This window comes from Toxorhynchites rutilus, chromosome 2 (assembly GCF_029784135.1).
Source record: "Toxorhynchites rutilus septentrionalis strain SRP chromosome 2, ASM2978413v1, whole genome shotgun sequence".
Lineage (NCBI taxonomy): Eukaryota > Metazoa > Arthropoda > Insecta > Diptera > Culicidae > Toxorhynchites > Toxorhynchites rutilus.
The window spans coordinates 92424693-92444375 of NC_073745.1; the positions used below are offsets into that span (position 1 = coordinate 92424693).

Sequence of the window (19683 nt, forward strand, 5' to 3'; positions counted from 1 at the left end):
GTGGAACAAACAGGAAATGCATCGACAAATGGTTAAGTGAGTGTCAGAACTACATGTGTTAGGTAATCAAACAATATTAAGTAAAAATTTTCATTCAAACTTTTATATGTTTACACTGCACTTGGCCCTTCTGATCTGATGGAGAACAATTTACCTCCCAAGCACTAATATCACCACCAGACGTCGACACTGTACATTTGCCGTCGTAAATATAAACAAATCAGACTATATAACGCACACCAACAAACCACCGCATTCGTGAAACTGAAAACGTTTTTTTATTACAGAGTCAGTTTGGCACTGACTCAGTTTTAAAAACGAAATCGCTATGAGTGAATTCAAAAACGTTTTGACAGCAGTTAGTGCGGCACTGGGGTTGAAACTGAACAAAAACGAATTCGCTATTAGTGAATGGCGGTTGAACAGTGAGATTTTGAGAAATCCTGCGAGGATGACTGTGACGGGGCGCACTTCAAGTTCTAGGGCAATTTCTAATGTGTACCCGTCTCGACGGGTAAACGGGTACTGAGGCGGAGAACAACAACATGCCTGCCTGGCAACGCCTGATCGTAGCCTGGATGGAGCAACACTGCATGTGTCAAGGAGGACGTCATCATTAAACCAGTGTATAAACCACGAGGGTAATTGTGACGGATTGCGCGTCAAGTTGGAGGGCATTTCCTATTCGGTGCATGTCTCGAAGGGTAAACGGAAATGAATGAATTGGAACGAAGAAAGAATAAAAAGAACATGAACAACGTTATTCAGAGTTGCAGACAGAAGAAGTGCATGAGCACTGCCGCCCCCCGAAGTAGTCGACTAGATGTGGTCCTAGGGGGAATGAGGCTACGAATAGAGGGCTTGGTTTAAGTGGGTGAGAGCATCACTCAACGTCTGGGTTAACCCTTCCCAGATAAGGCTGGTAGAGCGTTCCTCACCTCTTTGAAAACAAAACATGCCAAAATACACAAAACAAACTATTTCAATATGAAAAACAAATTAAAAACATTGAAAAAATTTATGGCAATATAGTTGCCACTGCCCGGCTAGCGGTAAACACATGATGGTAAAAATATTGTTTACATTTAAATTTTTGAGGTTAGTTTCAACAAAAACAACTAATAAAACTCATCATCAGACTTAGCAAGTCCTAAACAGTTCATATGTATTGAAAAGTTTAACAAATTGACTGTTTCTCAATGACTTTTTAAGAAAGGGCCTGGCCGGGTAAGGGAGTAAAAAGTGCCCCCAAACCAAATCACCATCTTTATGGAAAATGTTATATAGGGTACTAAATATGAACTTTTGACAGTAGTACCATATATTTGAGTTCTTATATGGTACAACATAGGATCTATGGTGAAAAATGCACCTTTTCATTTTTTTCACGCCATTCTTAATAGCTTTGAGACAAATATATAAATAAAAAATACAGAAAGTACATCTTACTAAGGTGTATCGATCAATATTTTCAAATTTTTTTTCATCAAAAAATCAAATACTAGGAGGATGGCGTCAAATAAACGAAAAAGTACGTTTTTCACTATAGATCTTATGTTAAACCACATAGGGGTTCAAAAACACCGCCAAACTTTCTTATTTAATATCCTATACAATATTTGCCATACAGCTGGTGATTTAGTTTTGGGGAACTTTTCACTCTCAGCCAGGCCCTTTGCTCTTGCTGCTCTAAATTGGGAGTTGTTAACACAAAGATGGCTTCAAATTATATCAGATATCAGAATTAGTTACCGCATGAGATTAGAAATCATAATTTATTGTTAGAGAAAAAAAAATTGTTGGTAGCAATAAAGTTGCCACCACCCGTAAAAGGGTTAAAATATTCAATGAAATTAAATAAGAATCATAAATCATGCACAGCCTAGCATCATTTAGCGAGAAGTTCGTCCACACCCACAAGATCCCGATGTATTAAGATGAGCGATAAACCTTTAATGATAAAAAAATCCCTTTCCGAAAATAGGCGAATGTAACATTTTGTCGTTGCTAGATATTGCTGCGTATGTCGCTCACTTTTCTTCAAAATCGTGACAGCTCCTAAAATTTAAGCAAATTCAACATTCCCTATGAATTATTTCGAGGTTTGATCAAAGAAATTTTGCAAAACAAAATGCTTCCCCAATCAAACTCACAAATAAAACAGGTAGCTTTCCTACAGCTAATATTATCAGAGATTTCTTCCCGTAATAACAACACTAATTACAGATGTAACTTTTCACGAACTTTTATTTTCGAATCCACATCTCCCACTGCAAATATCCTTACGACAGCACAATCGTGGCAGCTTCCTTCTTTTGGGCGGCCCGCTGTTTGCTCACAATTTGTGCAGCGATTCGGTCCAGATCCCGCTGACCCTGGCTGGTCAACTTGCGTCCACCCTCGGGGTGTTTCTCAATCAGTTTAATATTCTCCAGCGCTTGGACAGCCTTTCGGGCGGCACTTCCATCAGCACGGCAGAAATGGGAAGGTCGCACACCACAACGCTTGCGGCCACCATAGATCCGGGTGATCGAACCCACTCCCGATGGGCTCTGGTGGTATAAACGACGCAGGATAGAAGCACAACGAACGTAGAACCAGTCGGGATCGGTTGGAGCCAGCTCCTTGAACTTGGCTGTTTTGATCAAGTCAATGTAATCTGGAACCTTCAGCTTGCCAGATCTGAAACATAATTGTATTGTGAAACCGTTAACAATTCTGCATGGACATGACTCACTTCTTCAGGAACAGGGCAACACCCTGGACAACTTTGTCCTGATCGACGTCCTTTACGGTGATTCCTGGCATCTAGAATGAAACCACAAAATACATTTATTTATTGTGTACAACTAGCATACCTAACCTAGTAATAACATGAAAAAATCGGACAACTTCATTAGGACTTCTAGAAAGCTTTCCAGAAATTTTGTCACCATCTTTGAACGTAATTTATATTAAACAAATCAGATCTAGCAAAAAAACAAGTCCTTACATTCTTTTATTTTAGTAAACAGTTAAATCTTGAATTATTTGAACAGAAATGTGAAAACCTTACGTTCACTTCTATGTGCAACCGGAAAAAGAGAAGGAAAGAATTTACGATAGCTAGAAATTGACGTCAGTTTGACGTGAATGCAAGCAAACTACCCAGCTGTCAAATAGGTGACAGATATCAACATCCGCTTTCGAGTGTGATTCCGGGTTTAGGTCAGAGGTGCGTGCAGTGGTGATTTCATAGAGCGAAACAAACCGAAATTGAAAGAAAGAAAAGAGTGCAACATGATCAATTTTGCGAGTAATTTTATTGAATTTTATATATAGTGGCGGCTATCCTAAATGTATTTTTTTAATAGTGATTAAAATAAAATACTTTTCAAAAAAAATCATGCATTGAATAATTTCTGGTCCAACTGAAAAATGGAACAACTAAACGATCTTTGTCGAATCGATCTCTGAAACATTAAAAGTCTTTTTTACAATTTATCTACTTAATCTATATGAGTATAATTTTTAATATTTCTATTCAAATATCAAAAGCATGTTGTTTCGTTTTAAAGTCCAGAAAAAAGTATTTTCCATGACATTTATCTTGTGCCGTCATGGAATCATTGAATTATATAAATTTATTGAAAAATCAGAAATTCTACAACTGGTATGTGCCCAAAATCGATCTTTAACAAACGCCTGCAAAAAAATCAACGGGGAACGACGGCATATCGAAAGAGTTTTCCTGAAGGATTCTGAAATGCTTCATCGCTATTTAGAACGTTGTTTTAAATAGCTTCAACCCAGGTACAATTGAAAAAAAATGTGCCGAAAGCGTTCAACAGAAGGAACAGCTAATGGATTTAGGTATATTTCTTTACAGAAATTTGATTACGAGTACTAGTACTTAATTATACAAAACTCTAACTTTCTTACCATATACTGACAACATTTAATGGTTGAAATGAATCTAAATAGAAATAAAATGAATAATCACGGCCGAATCTTGACTTTCAGTGCGTAGAATAAACAAACATCATCACTTTTGTGGTTCTGAGCTCTAATGTAGGTGTAAATGAGTTAATTCAGCTTTGCGTAAATTCGTCAATTATTCACCAGATATTATTGAAATTTGGGTAGCATTCGTTTCGAAAAGTGCTTCTCAATTTATCTGGAAAATAGAGGTCTTCGTAGCCTGATTGGTTCCGTGTCCGATACTAAGCGAAAAATACCCAGGGCCTCAACTAGCCATCTTTTGTAGCTATTGCGTCCACGCAACAATCACCATTTGATGTTGATCCCAGTCTTTCAGGTTACATACGATCTGCTGCATCGGTAATTGGTGCTAATAATAACATAACCATCGAAGCCTCATACCAACTGTCCCGCTTTGAACAACTTTGAACAATAGGAATATTCTTGCGTCGAAAAAAGTGACATTGTGTAATTTACAACAAGTTTATCGATAAGATAGGAATACTCTTAGGCCTGAATGGCTACAGTGTAATATAGAACATATTTATCGATTAGATAAAAAAAAAACTTACACGAATGAATTCGGCTCTGTTACAGCTATATTGCTAAATGAGCCCAATAAAGTAAACAGATGGGATAAAAAAAAATCTTTGGTGCAGTTTGGAGAAACATAAAGAATAAAAGAGTCACATCAGTAGAATTATTGACCTACTATCTGTTGGTAAATTCAGATATCTCACAGGTATCTTCAGGTCATAGGTACAGGTATTGTATTGTTTATCAGAACATAGAGTGCAATTTATGCTTAAATATGGTAGCTGAGAAGCTGAAAATAATTTTCCTTTGCTACCAAACTATGAGTTTGATGTGAGCTTCTTTCAGGATACAAATTTCAATGAAAAAGTTCGACGATATGGAAAAATGAGTATTCGTGGTATTTAACTATTATAGATTCCGAGCAAGTCGATAGTATCGACCGAGTGCAAGCTATCGGTGCAACTGTCAGAAATTTTCGAGTTGTTTGGTTTGCTTGTTGCATATGGTCGGTGTTAAGTCAGACCGAACCATGTGACATTTTTATGATTTCGGGAAGAACGAGTTTGAAGTTTTGAGCTATAAGAGGTTTCATTGAGCGTTCAAAACAATTTCGATAAGTTATTCCTGTTGTTCGCGTAATTTTCCAAATCTGGAAAATGTGGAATTTAGCTTACAAAATGTTTAACCTAATCCAATCAATAACTCGAAATTTTGACGTAGGACCACGTCTTTCATTTCTGTACCGGGATGTTCGAAGTTCAAAGTTTCGAAAACGAGAGCGTGACGCTTGGAGTGCAAGGTATTAAACGTTAATACTTCTTTGTCGGCTGATCGGAGTGATATGACTATCACTCCATTCGAAAGACAAAATTGCCAAGAGTTATATGATTGTTAATTATTGACCCGAAAACTTGTTTCAATAGCTTAAAAGTTGCTTTGAAAACAGGCTATTGAAATCACACAAATCGTGTATAAACGAATGTCCGCTCGGAAGTCCGCACAGTGGTTGATGTACGATCGCTGGAGTTCGTGTGTTTCCCTAATACAGATTTCAAAACCAATCAGCCAGGGGAAAACGGCGTTGCAAAATAGATGCTGATAGTGATAGTGAAAAAAACAATCTTTGAAGTACTGTTATTTGTAGCACTCAAAGCTAGAAATATTTTCCTATTTAATATAAGCGTTATAAATCTCAATTTCCACTTACATTTTAGTTTTTTTTTTAATTTCTCCTTTCTATCTCAATAGTATTCTATCTTCAATTCAATGCTATTTTAAATTCTACAACAATTTCAACCTTTTATTCGCCAATATCTTCTCGTTCTCAAAATGTGAACAAATATGTCAGATCTTAGTCTTGTATTTATCTCCGTTCATCTTCATCTCTTTAACTACATAGTGCGTTCATCGTATCTGATTGGTATATTCTGCATACACTGAACGCTGGACCCAACACAAGGTGTCGGAATTATTTGTACCCGCATGCATTTCTGCCGACCGGCATAAGTTACCCCAATACAGATTTCAAAACTAATGAGCCAGGGGAAATCGGCATTGCAAATATATGCAAGGAGCGGGTAATTTTACATCCAAAGGGAAATGTAAATACATTGATCGTTTAGCCATTCCTCCGTTCACATATTTTCCAAGGAATCATGACATACATCAGATTTGCAACGAAGAACGTAATCGATCACAATGCATGAATTGACCTAAATTGGGATTTATCCGCAATTAAACTCGGAAATTGTTTCATTCAATCACTTGTTTAATCAATAATTTAAATGATCACTAAGCCAACGCTAGTCCTACGTCTACTTTGCGGTTGTATCTTTGGTATAACCAAGCTGCTTATATAAATGTATAACAGGTGAAGCAATATAATCACTTCAATAGGAAGGGGATTACGGTTTGTGGAGCGGGGGTTGTTTCTTTTGTTATTGCTAGGGTACGCCATTTTTGCATTCTCACATACGATAGTGGATGAACTGGATGAGAATGAAATTTTACAAAATCATCCCTTTCTTTTCAAATAAATTCGAGAATGCCGAACATATAAGGAATCTTTCGAATAGACTTCCTAGCAGTTTGCAGCGTTCTGATGATTTTCCTGTTCTTCTAACCGGCAACAACCCTCGTCATTTGCAGTTGCTGCTGACTACCTGATCCACTGGGCTGAGTCGAAATAGTTACTTGACCGCCTGTAGTATTGCATGCTTGTTTTGCTACCCGTTCTTGTTCAACACTTTTATATCGCTTCCTTCATACAATTTCAAACGTTACACAGAGCTGTTTGTAAACAATTCCGACAGCAATTCCAATATGACTGAAAGTGCATTTCATTCGATTGTTTCACCTGGTATGTATATATATAGGCACCTTGGGTATAACCCACTCATAGTTTTTAATTGTGCGACTTAGTCCGACTTTTCTTAACGCCGACAGTCTTCAGAGAATTATTTTGTTTTGGTTTGTGTCCTTGATCATTTCCTTTGGGAAACATTTTAGAAACGCTTAAATTTATGCAATCGCAACCAGAGCTGCTCAGTTTCATCAATATCACTGACAACTGACGTGCAACTTTAGTCACTTGCTACTGACGGAATACTTGTCCAAATGATGACTGACCAAGTACAATGCAACAAGATACCTGTTGAATTCCTTCCACTTTTCCTTAACCGAGATTCTATTTGAACTGCCTCCACAAATACCTCTAGCAATGTTTACATTCGCTTTCATTGGTTCAACAATTGGTGATTTGTCTGTCCACTCATTTTCAGCCACTGAAATCTGCTCTGGAAGTAAGTTTTGCATTCTAAATTATAACATGATTAATATAAATAATGCTGGATTGAACACTTACCTTGTATGGACTATTCTGGCAGCACCGTAAAACAAATACTGATCAAAACGAACGAACATGTGTTGAAAATTGCATATATTTAAGCGTTTCTGAAATGTTTCCCAAAGGAAAATATCAAGGACGCATACCAAAACAAAATAATTCTCTGAAGATATGCAACACGTGAACCAAACAACTCGAAAAGTTCTGACACTTGCATCGAAAGCTATCACTCGCTCGTTGCTATCGAATTGCTCGATTTCTATAATAGTGAAATAGAGCTAACGAGAAAAATTCTTATCGCCTCGATTTCTATAATAGGGCCCAAGAAAGTGCATGAAAAAGTACATTCTCTAATAATTATATTTTTTTTTGTAAAGCAAATTGTTCCATGATGTCGTTTTTAATACACATCCATGAATGCATTAGGCACATTAAGCTTCATTCGTTGAGGGAATAAAAGTTTTCTCCAAAACATAACCATATTAACACTTCTGAAAACATATATATTTATAATTTTCGTAGCAGATGTCTCAAAAAAAGATTTGGCATCCTTTCTATAGTGCTTTGTGAAACATTTCAAACTCGTTTCAAAATATTTCAGCATGGCCACTGACATTCGAGCAGAGTAACGAATCGAGCTGTTTTCCTCTATTTCTATAATTCCAGATTTTACTCGGTGTGATAGTGATAGTGATTGTATCGAATCCTCGATTCAATTTCTATAATAAGGCTCCTTATATCGATATCCATTTTGATTAGATTCAATACAATAAGTTAAGACAATCTTATGGTTTCTAACTATGCATATGGCAGGTTCGGAATAAAATTAGTTTATCTGTTATATTTTTATTAAGTTACCCGCGCAACCAAAATATGATAGGTTTGAAAATTCATAACTCAAAAACGAAAAACAAACCTCTCTGATTTCTGCAAATTTTATGTAAAAAACCTTCAACTTTTCAAAAAAGACTAGCTCGTTGGCTCCAATTTGTTATATCGATCATCTGAATCGGCCCAGTAGTTAAAAGTTATGAAATTTAAAAATGTCATTTTTGGAAAAAAAAACGAAAAGAAAAAAGCGCAATTTTCAATTAATAATGAAAGAATAAAAACATACAGGTCCAATATTTCGCGATGAGGAACAAAACCACAAATTGCATACATATCCTAGTGCAACATACCGCACGTGAAAATCCATGGAACTCATTGAAGCAAGACGAACAGTTTAAATTGACTTTTTGATTCTATTCAAAGATATCTACAAATTGTTCTCTTAAACTTCTCCGTTATTCTTTATAAGAATTTCGGTATAAATACTAATAACATTCATTAATGGTGTGACCGAAGATTTTTTAAAATTTCAAATAAATTTCAATGATTTACCATTCTCACAACCGACATTATTCCGAAATGGAAGGTAAAAGTGACCAACCAGCCAAATATGTTGAAAGTCACTATATACAGAAAAAAAAGATTTACCATTAAACCAAGACACACCAAGATAAGGAAACAGTTATGCTTAGAGCCCCCGCAGACTGTAGACTGATTTGTCGACCGATAGTTTGGTCGGCTTCCTAATCAGTACGGAGAGGTATGCATGTGTGTACATTACGCCAATTCAGTTGGGTCGGTTTTTGCACCAGAAGGCCGACCTGACCAAACTGTTGGTTGACAGAAAGTCTGTAGTATGCGAAGGCTCTTAGGCTTCTTGCATAAATTATGCCTTTATGTAATTCGTTACATGTATCATTTTTCCTAATATTACACATAAGGTGTTTATTGCGGGTGAATTCAAGACAGAAATTCAACTAGCAATGATAAATCTTCATATGCCGATCTAATGAAGACATTCCTCTTCGATTAAATCCCTTTTCAGTTCATTCGTCTCTAAAAACGTATCTGGCAGTTTTTAGACTCATTTATATATTTTGTTCTCCTCGAAGTTTAGCATTTTTATACAATAAGGATATTTACGAAGTGCAACGTAAATAAATAAACGTAAACGTGTAAACTTTAGTTATACAAGCCGACTAAAGTGTAAACTTGCATTACATCAAGTGACATAGTTTTCCCGTCTTGACCATAAAAGTGAACTTGTTTTGTCGGTTTGTATTTTGTTGCACGTCGTTCGATGATAATGTTGCCATGGTCGTCATGGTAGCTAAAATATGTGCAGTGACAGTGACAAATTTCAGCTCTGATCGTAACACATGAATAGATATTTTTTTTTTTTTATCCAAAATATATATTTTATTAAGGCTCATATGGCGATTTCTAGAAATATGATTTCTGCTGGAGCTGTTGGAAATTGCTGGAAATATGATTTCTGCTGGAAAGTTGTAACGATCGTTCGCGTTGTTTTTTAAGTTGCATTTCTAGATGAATAGATATGATAGTGGTAATGATTGTATCGACTTCATGATTCGATTTATATAATAGGGCCCAGTGTACCTAGTTTTCTATTTACGTTGCCGATAGCTTTCACTCGGTCGATGCTATCGACTTTGCCCGGTATCTATAAACTGTCATTATCGTTCGAGCTTGTTGTATAGCTTCAGAGAATTAGTTTTTTTTTGGTTTGCGTCTCTGATGTTTTCTTTGGGAAACATTTCAAAACGCTCTCATATATGCTAACAACAACACAAGAAGTTCGGGCTAGAACTAGAATCGATACGCTTGCCTCGATTTACAAAATACAAAATAAAGTGATGGTCGATTCTTATCGACTCGATTTATATAATAGTACCCTAAGAAATCCTAATTACCCGACACTATTTTCTACGCGACAGAAGGTTTGATTGAATTTTCATCTACATTTCATTCATTTATTCAAACATCAACAACTTGTGTAATACATTTTTATTGGAATCCCACCGTTCAAGATATGTTATCGCTATAGGTCTTGTTTATCTTAGCTCACCTTTTGCCTCCATCAAGACCCTGAATAGATGCCATTTCGGCACTGCTGAATTTTAGTACAGCTGCGATTGCATTAATCATATGCTTCTTGCCCTCGGTATTTTGCGAAGTGAGGAAACTAAGCACAACATTCTTCAGGTATTCCAGGTTGGCCCCTTCTCGTGATTTGCACCGTTCCAATCTGGAAGTAGAGTACATAACTGTCAGGTGAGGGCTAAAATAGGACACCACTTTACCTATCAATTTGTTCTTCCAGGTTAGCAATGTGTTCATGCAACTCCTCCTGCGAGGCAATCTTATCGTGTAAGGCCTGTCGGAGAGCCGCTTCGGTGTTGTTTTTCGCCGTTCTCAACGAAGTTATTTCGATTTCTCTGCGAGCCAACTCATGAGCGTAATGCAGTATGTGGTGCGTCTCAGAGTTACCGTTAGGTTCCGTTTTGAAAACCGAGTTCAGGGCGTTCATCTTTTTGGACAATGCTGCTGGAAAATTGTCAGCATAGTCTGAATTGTTGTTTTCGGAACTGACTGGTTGCTTCTGTCCGTTACCATCATGCATCAGAATGTCGAATGATGTTCGAAGTGATTTAATTTCCTCTTCCTTCTCTTCTAACAGTTGTAACGATCGTTCGCGTTGTTTTTTAAGTTGCATTTCTAGTTGGGAAAGTTTGGATTTAAAATCTGACTCCAGAACGCAAATTAATTCTTGGGTTCGTGCTTTCTCTGTTTTGATCACATTATTGTATTCGATTTGTTTATTCTTATACTCCACTTCAAGGTCGTCAATATTCTTGTTTAGAACCTTAATTTTCTCCTGGAGAGTTTTAGTATTAGTGCTGTGCACTTCAATGCTCGCCTTCAAAGTTTCGTTTTCACTTAAAACCTGTGCATGGCTATGTTGTAAACTACGGTAATCTTCCAAATCAGTTAGCTGATGACCAGCATCCTCTACTGTAGCACTGATCGAAAATAGGCACGATAAATCAAATGGATTTTCTAGTTTGCTATTTTCAGCCAGTAACAAATTTTTCAAATAACTAATTTCCTCAACTATCCTTTCGACGTTGCTTTCTTGGCTCACACGTCTGGCCGTATTGTTGTCCAAATTTAATTTCGATAATTTTTCCTTCAGCTTTGAAATGTTATCTTGGTCTAGTTGTCTCAATCGATCGTAAGTGCCAACCACATCACTCAACTCGGCAAGACGTGCCTCCAGATTGGCAACGCGTTCCTCGTGTACTTCCTCTAACTTTTTACTTCTCTCTTCAGCCACAAAAACCCGTCTTTGTTCATTTTTGATAGCTGAGGCATGCTGGCGCTTCAAGTTGTCTATCTCCCCCTGAAACTGATGAAGGAGCGATGAAAGTGCTGCATTTTCCTTCTTCGAGCTTTCCAACTGCTCAGAGCTCTGTTTTGTCAATTCCGACGCCTGAGGCATTTCGTTGACCCGTTTCTCGGAATGTCGTTGATTGAATTGAATTTTCAAATCCCTAAGCTGCATTTCCAAAGTTTCATTGAGATGCCGTTCGTCAAGCAATTGTTTCTGTAGCTCGCAGATCATCACCAGCTGTCCATTACATTCTTCCTCACGGTCATGCTTCATTTTGGTTTTGCAATTCTCTAAATCTGTTTTTATCGTGTAGTTGAGGGCCTTTATCTGTTCTTCCAAATCCCGAATGGTTGCCTCTTTCTCAGCGATAACCTCTCGAAGTTGTTTCCGATCGTTTTTAAACGAAACCTCTATGCGGCCTTTTTCCGCCGTAAGAGTGGCTAACGAGTTCATCAGCGTAGCTACTTGTTCTCTAAGATTTTCGCCATTACTTTCTTTCGTACCAGCGGAAGCATTTGTTTGCTCCACATTGCCGGAATCTGTACTGCTCCCATTACTCGTGAAAGCGGCAAGGCTCGTCTCGAGCGCGGTTTTCTCCTTCAGCAAACCCTTGTATGCGGTTACGACATCTGCAACATCGTGTAACAATATTCGATTTTTGAGTCTGATGACTAGTTGAAATACGCACCTTTCAATCGTTTCTCATACCGTAAAAGTTGCTCTTTTTGAGAATTGACCACTGCCTCGAGATCTTGTTTTTGCATCGTAATCTTTTGACAAAGCTTCACCTTATGTTCAGTATGTTACTCCTACAACAAAGTGCAAATGCATTTGTAATATTTTGTTGATTATTATGCACTAGTTCCTGCGTGCAAAAGAATTATTCAATTAAACATAAAACCAAAGCAATGTTTACGTTTGAGTTTTGCAATTTTTAGGCAGGGGTTAGACATCAATTGAATATAGGCTACCCAAAATCAAAATCAATATGGCGTCATTTGTTTATCAACAAATCATTTACGAGGATTGAAATCGAAAAATGCGCTGCTTTATTCTAACAGCATGAGCGATTCTCATATTTCGGTTTCACATGGAGGTGTTCACATTTAACATGGAGTTTAAAGTTAGCCACTATTCGACTATATAACCGAACCGAGTTGTAAACAACAGTAATTTATTGAACCAAAATGTCAATAAACCGCAGCAATATTGGGTACACTGGCAATATGATGGATTTGACGTTTTAGTCGTACCCCTGTTTTTAGGTGAAATTGACATTAAAATACATGTAGAGAGTAAAGAGTAACCAGAAACGGCGATGAATATGATATATAGATGGCGCTATACAAATGGAATAAAACTCGATATACAGAAATTCTCCTCTAATTCCATATCTAGCTAATTAACAAATTTACGTTAGATTTAAAACCAGATGGGCGCAGCGAGTAAAATGATGTTTAAATGTTTTTTTTTTTTAATTTTAAACTTAATAAATTAAAAAATCTGCATTTTTTTAAATTACCTGTTTCGAGTATTCTTTCTACGCTAAAAAGGTTAAAAAATCATCATTCTTTGATTCTTTTGATTCGGTTTCCATAGAAATTCTATCAGACAATCTGGACAGATGTGGACTTCCCGGGATTTTGAATAACTTCTTGTACAATTTGTTGTCAGAAACGCGAATGAACTTCCTCCGTGGACAGCTGACAACTTCCATAAATAGTTATATGGGTCTACCCCAAGACTTATGTCTCAGCTCCCTTCTTTATATTTTTTATGTGAAAGATATTGACAGTTTTTTTTTACAGAACGGTGACAGCTTGCAGATGATGGTGTAGTTTCCGTCAGAGGTTCCCATCCTGAAAACTTGCAAAGTTCTCTAGATAACTTGTTTTCTTGGTCGAGGAACATATGGATCGAATTCTCGCCGCAGAAAACTGAACTGGTAGTGTTTACTCGAAAGCGGTTCCCAGCCCAATAACAACTTAAGCTTTTGGGCAGAAGCATTGACCTTCAAGTACCATGGTGTCTGGTTTGATTCAATATGCACTTGGAATACCCACATCACGTATTTGAAGCAAAAATGTCAGAAGAGGGTTAACTTTTTCCGCTCGATTTGCGGTACGTGGTGGGGAACTCATCCAGGAGATCTCATAACCCTTTTATGAAACAAATATTCTATCTATTCTGGAGTATGGCTCTTTCTGCTTTCTCTCAGCAGCTAAAAGTCACCATCTAAAAGTGAAACGAATTCAATATTATTGTCTGCGTATAGCTCTCTTCTGTATGCACTCAACGCATCACATGAGTCTCGAGGTTCTGGAAGGAATAACACCACTACAGAATAGATCGTGGGAACTTTCTCTCAGAATACTGGTGAAATGCGAAGTCACGAACACACTTGTGATTGAAAACATTGAAAAAATTCTTCATCTAAATATACAATCTCGGTTTATGAGAATTTATCACCACTATATTTCGTCAGATATTTATCTTCCATCGTTTACTCCAGACCGTGCTCACTTCACCATCAGTAGTTCCTCAATTGAATACGATCTGTCGATGGAACAAGCAATACTTGCGATTTCAGCTTCGACCAACTTCCATTCCCCATATTTTTAACCGAAAGCACCACAAAGTCAATTGCATGAAAAGACACTTCACTGATGAGTCTCGCCTCGATGGATCTACTGGCTTCGGTGTTTTCAATGAAAATTCGAGCGCCTTCCGTAAACTGCAGGAACCTTGTTCCGTTTATGTTGCTGAGCTGGCAGCAATCGACTTCGCATTGGGGATGATCTCCAACAAGATCATTACATCATTTTCTCGGATAGTCTCAGTTCGCTTGAGGCTCTCCAGTCGATGAAAATTAGTAGGTACCCATCCTATTTCCTCACAAAAGTGAGGCAGCAGATGAGTGCACTGATCGAAAGATCTTATAAGATAACCTTTGTATTGGCCCCCTCTCATTGCTCAATCCTGGCAATGAGAAGGCGAACATTCTGGTAAAGGTGGATGCCCAGGAAGGCGAATTGTTTGATGGACAGATTTCATACGATGAATTTTTCCAATTACTGGATCAGAGTTCTCTCTTGAGTTGGCAAACCGATTGGGACACTGGAAGTCTTGGACGGTGGTTATATCCAATTATTCCGAAGGTTTCTTCGAGAGGGTGGTTCAAAGGTTTGGACTTAAGTCGTGACTTCATTCGTGTAATGAGTAGACTTATGTCCAACCACTACTCGTTAGATGTGCATCTCCACAGAATAAATCTTGTAAAGCAATGTCTGTCGGTGTGGAAACGGTTACGATGACATCGATCACGCAGTTTGGCAATGCACGGATAATTACGCAGCCAGAGAGTACCTTTTGAATGCCCTTAGGGCTCAAGGAAGACAACCCTATGTTCCTGTTAGAGACGTGTTGGGAATTCGCGACATCTGCTATATGCAGTTGATCTATATGTTCGTGAAACGGTCTAGTGTAAGAATTTAATGCTTTTGTGTTTTTTCTTTTTCGTTATTAGTTTGTTTATCTTGTCCCCTCACCTCATCGTCGCCCATCCTCGACAGCTAATCGAACATCAGATGCTATCCCTGGTCATTACGCACAATGCTACAGTGCGTGCGGCAACCCTCGGTTGAGACAACGATACCTCATATCCATATCCCTAACCTGACCCGTCCCACAAAAATTGTTGCCCCTCTAACCTCGAGTAAACCGCGAGTAATCGGTCGAAACCTACTAAACATAGATTTAAGTTGAATTTTTTGACGTAGGACTACGTCTTTCATTTCTATACTGGGGTGTAAGTTTAAAGTTTCGAAAACGAAAGCGTTACACCGGAGAACGAGATTTTGAGCGTTAATAGATCCTAAACAACTGAAGGAAATGGTATGACAAACACTTCATTCGAAAGATAAAATGTCTACGCGTTATATGCTTGTTACTTTTTGACTCAAAAACTTGTTTCAATAGCCCTAAAATTGCTTTCAAACAGGCTATTTAAATCACACAAATCGGTATATAAGCGAGTGTCGCTTGGAAATCCACTCAGTTATGATTGCGCAACGATTGAGGTACTATCGCTGGAATGAATGGATGATTCCCTAATACTTCAAAACCACGGTGCCTGGGGAAATCGACATTACAAAATAGATGCAAGCTGCGAGTACTTTTGTACTCGCTTGCGTTTCTGGAAATCAGAATGTTTCCCTAACACAGACTTCAAAATCATGAAGCCTGGGGAAATCGGCATTGCAAAATAGATGTGAGCTGCGGGTACTTTTGTACTCGTTTGCGTTTCTGCAAATCGGAATGTTTCCCTACCATAGACTCCAAAACCATGGAGCCTGGGGAAATCGACATAGCAAATTAGATGCAAGCAACGGGAACTTTTGTACTCGTTTGCGTTTTCGCAAATTGGAATATTTCCCTAACACAGACTTCAAAAGCATGAAGCCTGGGGAAATCGACATTGCAAAATTGATGAAAGCTGCGAGTACTTTTGTACTCGTTTGCGTTTCTGGAAATCGGAATGTTTCACTCACACAGACTTCAACCATGGAGCCTGAGAAAATCGGCATTGAAAATTAGATGCAAGCAGCGGGTACTTTTGTACTCGTTTTCGTTTTTGCAACTTGGAATGTTTCCCTAACACAGATTTCAAAAACATGGAGCCTGGACAAATTGGCATTGCAAAATAGATGCAAACTACGGGTACTTTTAAATTCGCTTGCATTTTTGCAAACCGGAATGTGTTTTCCCAATACAGATTCCGAAACCAAGAAAATCGGCATTGCAGATACATTCAAGTCGGCAATACTTCTATACCCCTATGCATTTTTACACTCCGGAATTCGTTTTGCTCACACGGTCTACAAAAGCGGGTACAAATGCAACGCTTTGGCTCGATTATTCTAGACTGCATTGGAAGATATCTATTCATGTCGCCAGCTCACCGAACTTCTACACATACCGCAAAACGCAAAATGTAGTTACATATTTGCTGCGATAACTACTACCATAATACATGAATTGACTTAAATTGAGATTTGTTTGCAATTGAATTCTTAAATAGTTTCATTCATCCACTAGTTTGATCAATAATTTAATCAATGCACACAAAAGATAGCTCTGCGCAGCGCAGATATCGTACCCAATTTGGAACATTCGAGGTGGGATTATTGCTAATTGAGGAGATACAATTGATTACCTAAGCCAACGGCAGTCCTACGTCAACCTTGCGGTTATACCATAGGTATAACCCATCCATAGTTTTTATAAACAAATCTTGAATAAGCAGCTCCGCAAAGCTTATGCGATTGAGCCTTACAAATAAATGAATTGGAAAAAATACGTTTTCATTTTAAATTTTAATGATGTACAAACTTGCAATACAGTGTACATTTGAAACTTACTGTGTACACCTAGCTGGTTTTCTGTTAAAATTGTTTATAAAAACAAAAAAGCATACTACAAAGAGCAGCTCGATGTAAATTTTCGTCTGCAGAAAATAAGAAAATGTGAGTGTTTTACCATCACTTCTCTTCCAGTTTATCGAATCAGCGGTGAAGTTTTCTCATTTTTACTCCAGAAATATTGATGAAAATAAAATTCTAATCGAGTCAGGCAAGACGGACACTCCACCGACTGAAGACAAACATTTTGTTTTTAAAACAATTTGATTATCTCCTTTTTTTAACAGATGTCCACTAACTACGTTTGCAAGTGCAACCAGATATTATGGACGAATCAGCAGAGCGGTTTTTGAAACGTAATCCGAATTTGTCATTCCGAATACTGGAAGCTATTTTAGACATGAAAAATGGGAAAAATTACAAGCCCTTCTAGGTGATTTTAGTCTAGTCTTTTTGTTCGATCATAACCCTAAAACTTATCGAGTACATAAACTTAAATTTTCAGTTAGTGTCCATCTTTCCCAACCCAGGTGTCCATCTTGTCCGTCAAGTGTTCGTTTTTTCCGACTCAATCTTATTTTCTCTAAGATGTCGGAGATGTCAAAGATAAATTTTATTATAAAAGGACACCTAGACTACCAATTTGTGGTGAGATAGGTATATATTTTTTGTGGAATTCACGAGAAAAATCAACGTTTACTCAAGGTGTCCGTCTCATGTAAGCCCCTATATTATGAAGAATGGCTTGTTATAAGTGTTGTAACTTAATTTTTTTTTTTCAACAGGTAAACGATGAGTAGCATGTGTTGCTGTAAAAATACTGCAAATCCTTCTCGGATCGGCCCTTACATAATCAATGATATCATCCAACTTAATATGATATCGATTTCATCGCCATTATCCACTGTATTAATAACCTGTGACCGGGTGACACCCCGGGTCGGTTGTCTTGAGTGTCACCCCTCCAATCGAATTTTATTCTCCAGTCTTTGTTTTCGCTCTCTAATAAAAATTCATTTTAAAATTCGAAAGCATTTTCAACTTGTTTTTAATTGTGCTTTCGAATTTCCTTTTTTGATTCAGCCATTGTCAATATTTATACAGTTTTCATAAGCAATTAGCATGTTATACAAGGTGTGTTCAAAAAGTATCGCGAATTTTGTGTTTTTTGAAAAATCGAAGACGAGCCAAAATACGTGCAAGCAAAGCAACTGTCAATAATTAACTGAACATTCAAAATGACCGAACTTGTCGGCATAAATGATACATGAGTACCAACATAACGCCACTAAATAATCGAAATTACAATATACGTAACCCGTGATACTTTTTGAACATACCTCGTATATGAAATTGCGCAGAATTAAATTTCTTCTAAACTCATCGCAATCAAATATTTTTCCTGGTTATAACATTGTAATTTATGGAAAGAACTACACACCTTACATATACTCACTTTGCGAAATTTAAAACCATCATCGCTTTCACCGCTGCGCCGCCTAGTTGTAGACAAGGCGCTTATATCAATGTATAACAGGTGAAGCAACATCATCACTTCAATAAGATGGGAATTACGGTTTGCGGAGCGGGGGTTGTTTGTTTTGTTATTGCTAGGATACGCCATTTTTGCATTTTCACATGCGAGAGTAGTGGAAATAAGAATGAAATTCTACAAAAACATCTCTTCTTTTCCACAAAAATTCGCGAAAGTCGAACATAGTAGGCATCGTTCTAATAAGCGTCGTAGCAGTTCGTAGAGAGCCGCCGGCAGCGTTCTGATGCTGTTTGTAAACAATACCGACAGCAATTCCAATGTGAAAGTGCATTTAATATGATTGTTTCACCTGGTATATATAGAGGCGCCTTGGTTGTAGATTTTTACGTTAGATCTACAATAACAAAAGTAAACAAATGTCAAACCGGCTGTATATGCCGTCGATTCAACGTTGGTTTCACATATACCCTGAACATGGTCGAAAATGATTCAAAATAATATACAGTAGGTTACCTCTAATTCGACAGACTTGTAATGCGACATATATAATTGAACAATTTCGCCCCTAATTGGACATTTTTGTAAACATCGAGTTTGGGACCCAAATTATGGCCCAAGATTGAAGGTGTCCACAAGATGCCGATACTGTACCACTGTCATCGCGAATGTCCAATTACAAGTCACAATCAAGATGGTGGAGTTAACAGGTGGCTCGTAATTTACACTATTTAGAAAAGACGTATGAGGAATGGCAATACGAAAAGTTTGGATTTGTTTATGTTATTACTTACGTTGGTATGGTTACATTTGATTTCGTCGAAGGTATTTGAAGCAGTATAATAAATATACAGTTGTCGTTGAAAATAGTAACCTAGTAACCTTTTGCATATGCTTCCGCCAGCTGGCTCGGCTAATGTGATTCAGGGAGTGATTTGATCGTGGTACCGCCACTGGCGCATAATTTGCAGCTTTGTTTAGTGCTGGTTCATAACGACATTCAACCGTGCCGGCGAAACTGTAGTCAATGTTTAGTGTTGTTTGGATACCATTTATGTAAATAAGTTCAAACTTACGGGATACGTCCGAACGGCATTTCTGACATTACGTTTTACCTTCCACTTAACTTTACTTGGTCACAATCACCTCTAATGCAATACTGAGTGGTGTCTCGGTATGTCGA

At 37.6% G+C, this 19683-nt stretch overlaps 2 protein-coding genes across 8 annotated transcripts; both read right to left on the reverse strand.

Moving 5' to 3' along the window:
* Nucleotides 1-2220: 2220 nt before the first annotated feature.
* Nucleotides 2221-3137, reverse strand: LOC129765412 (40S ribosomal protein S19a-like). Of its 3 annotated transcripts, none has more exons than XM_055765721.1 (3): nucleotides 3056-3137; nucleotides 2738-2808; nucleotides 2221-2682 (listed from the first exon to the last, which is right to left on the reverse strand). In XM_055765721.1, the coding sequence occupies exons 2-3, from the start codon at nucleotides 2806-2808 to the stop codon at nucleotides 2283-2285; spliced, it is 471 nt and encodes a 156-aa protein (XP_055621696.1). In that variant the 5' UTR covers nucleotides 3056-3137; the 3' UTR covers nucleotides 2221-2282. The 3 variants fall into 3 exon arrangements, with proteins under 3 accessions (XP_055621696.1, XP_055621695.1, XP_055621697.1); XM_055765720.1 differs by having other exon boundaries at nucleotides 2993-3134; XM_055765722.1 differs by having other exon boundaries at nucleotides 3051-3068.
* A 6542-nt stretch (nucleotides 3138-9679) lies between these two features.
* Nucleotides 9680-12810, reverse strand: LOC129765403 (GRIP and coiled-coil domain-containing protein 1). 5 transcript variants are annotated; one of them, XM_055765705.1, is made up of 4 exons: nucleotides 12560-12810; nucleotides 12277-12397; nucleotides 10498-12217; nucleotides 9680-10442 (listed from the first exon to the last, which is right to left on the reverse strand). In XM_055765705.1, the coding sequence occupies exons 2-4, from the start codon at nucleotides 12350-12352 to the stop codon at nucleotides 10259-10261; spliced, it is 1980 nt and encodes a 659-aa protein (XP_055621680.1). In that variant the 5' UTR covers nucleotides 12353-12397; nucleotides 12560-12810; the 3' UTR covers nucleotides 9680-10258. The 5 variants fall into 5 exon arrangements, with proteins under 5 accessions (XP_055621680.1, XP_055621679.1, XP_055621678.1 ...); XM_055765704.1 differs by having other exon boundaries at nucleotides 12505-12810; XM_055765703.1 differs by having other exon boundaries at nucleotides 12277-12810.
* Nucleotides 12811-19683: the final 6873 nt, after the last annotated feature.

What these genes read in the sequence shown, in the direction of transcription:
- LOC129765412 (XM_055765721.1), bottom strand. Translation starts at nt 2,808, where the DNA reads ATGCCAGGAATCACCGTAAAGGACGTCGATCAGGACAAAGTTGTCCAG. An exon ending in GTTGCCCTGTTCCTGAAGAA is followed by an intron (nt 2,683 to 2,737) that starts GTGAGTCATGTC and finishes ATTATGTTTCAG; the next exon opens with ATCTGGCAAGCTGAAGGTTC.
- LOC129765403 (XM_055765705.1), bottom strand. Translation starts at nt 12,352, where the DNA reads ATGCAAAAACAAGATCTCGAGGCAGTGGTCAATTCTCAAAAAGAGCAA. An exon ending in GTATGAGAAACGATTGAAAG is followed by an intron (nt 12,218 to 12,276) that starts GTGCGTATTTCA and finishes ACGATGTTGCAG; the next exon opens with ATGTCGTAACCGCATACAAG. An exon ending in CTGGAAGAACAAATTGATAG is followed by an intron (nt 10,443 to 10,497) that starts GTAAAGTGGTGT and finishes CTCTACTTCCAG; the next exon opens with ATTGGAACGGTGCAAATCAC.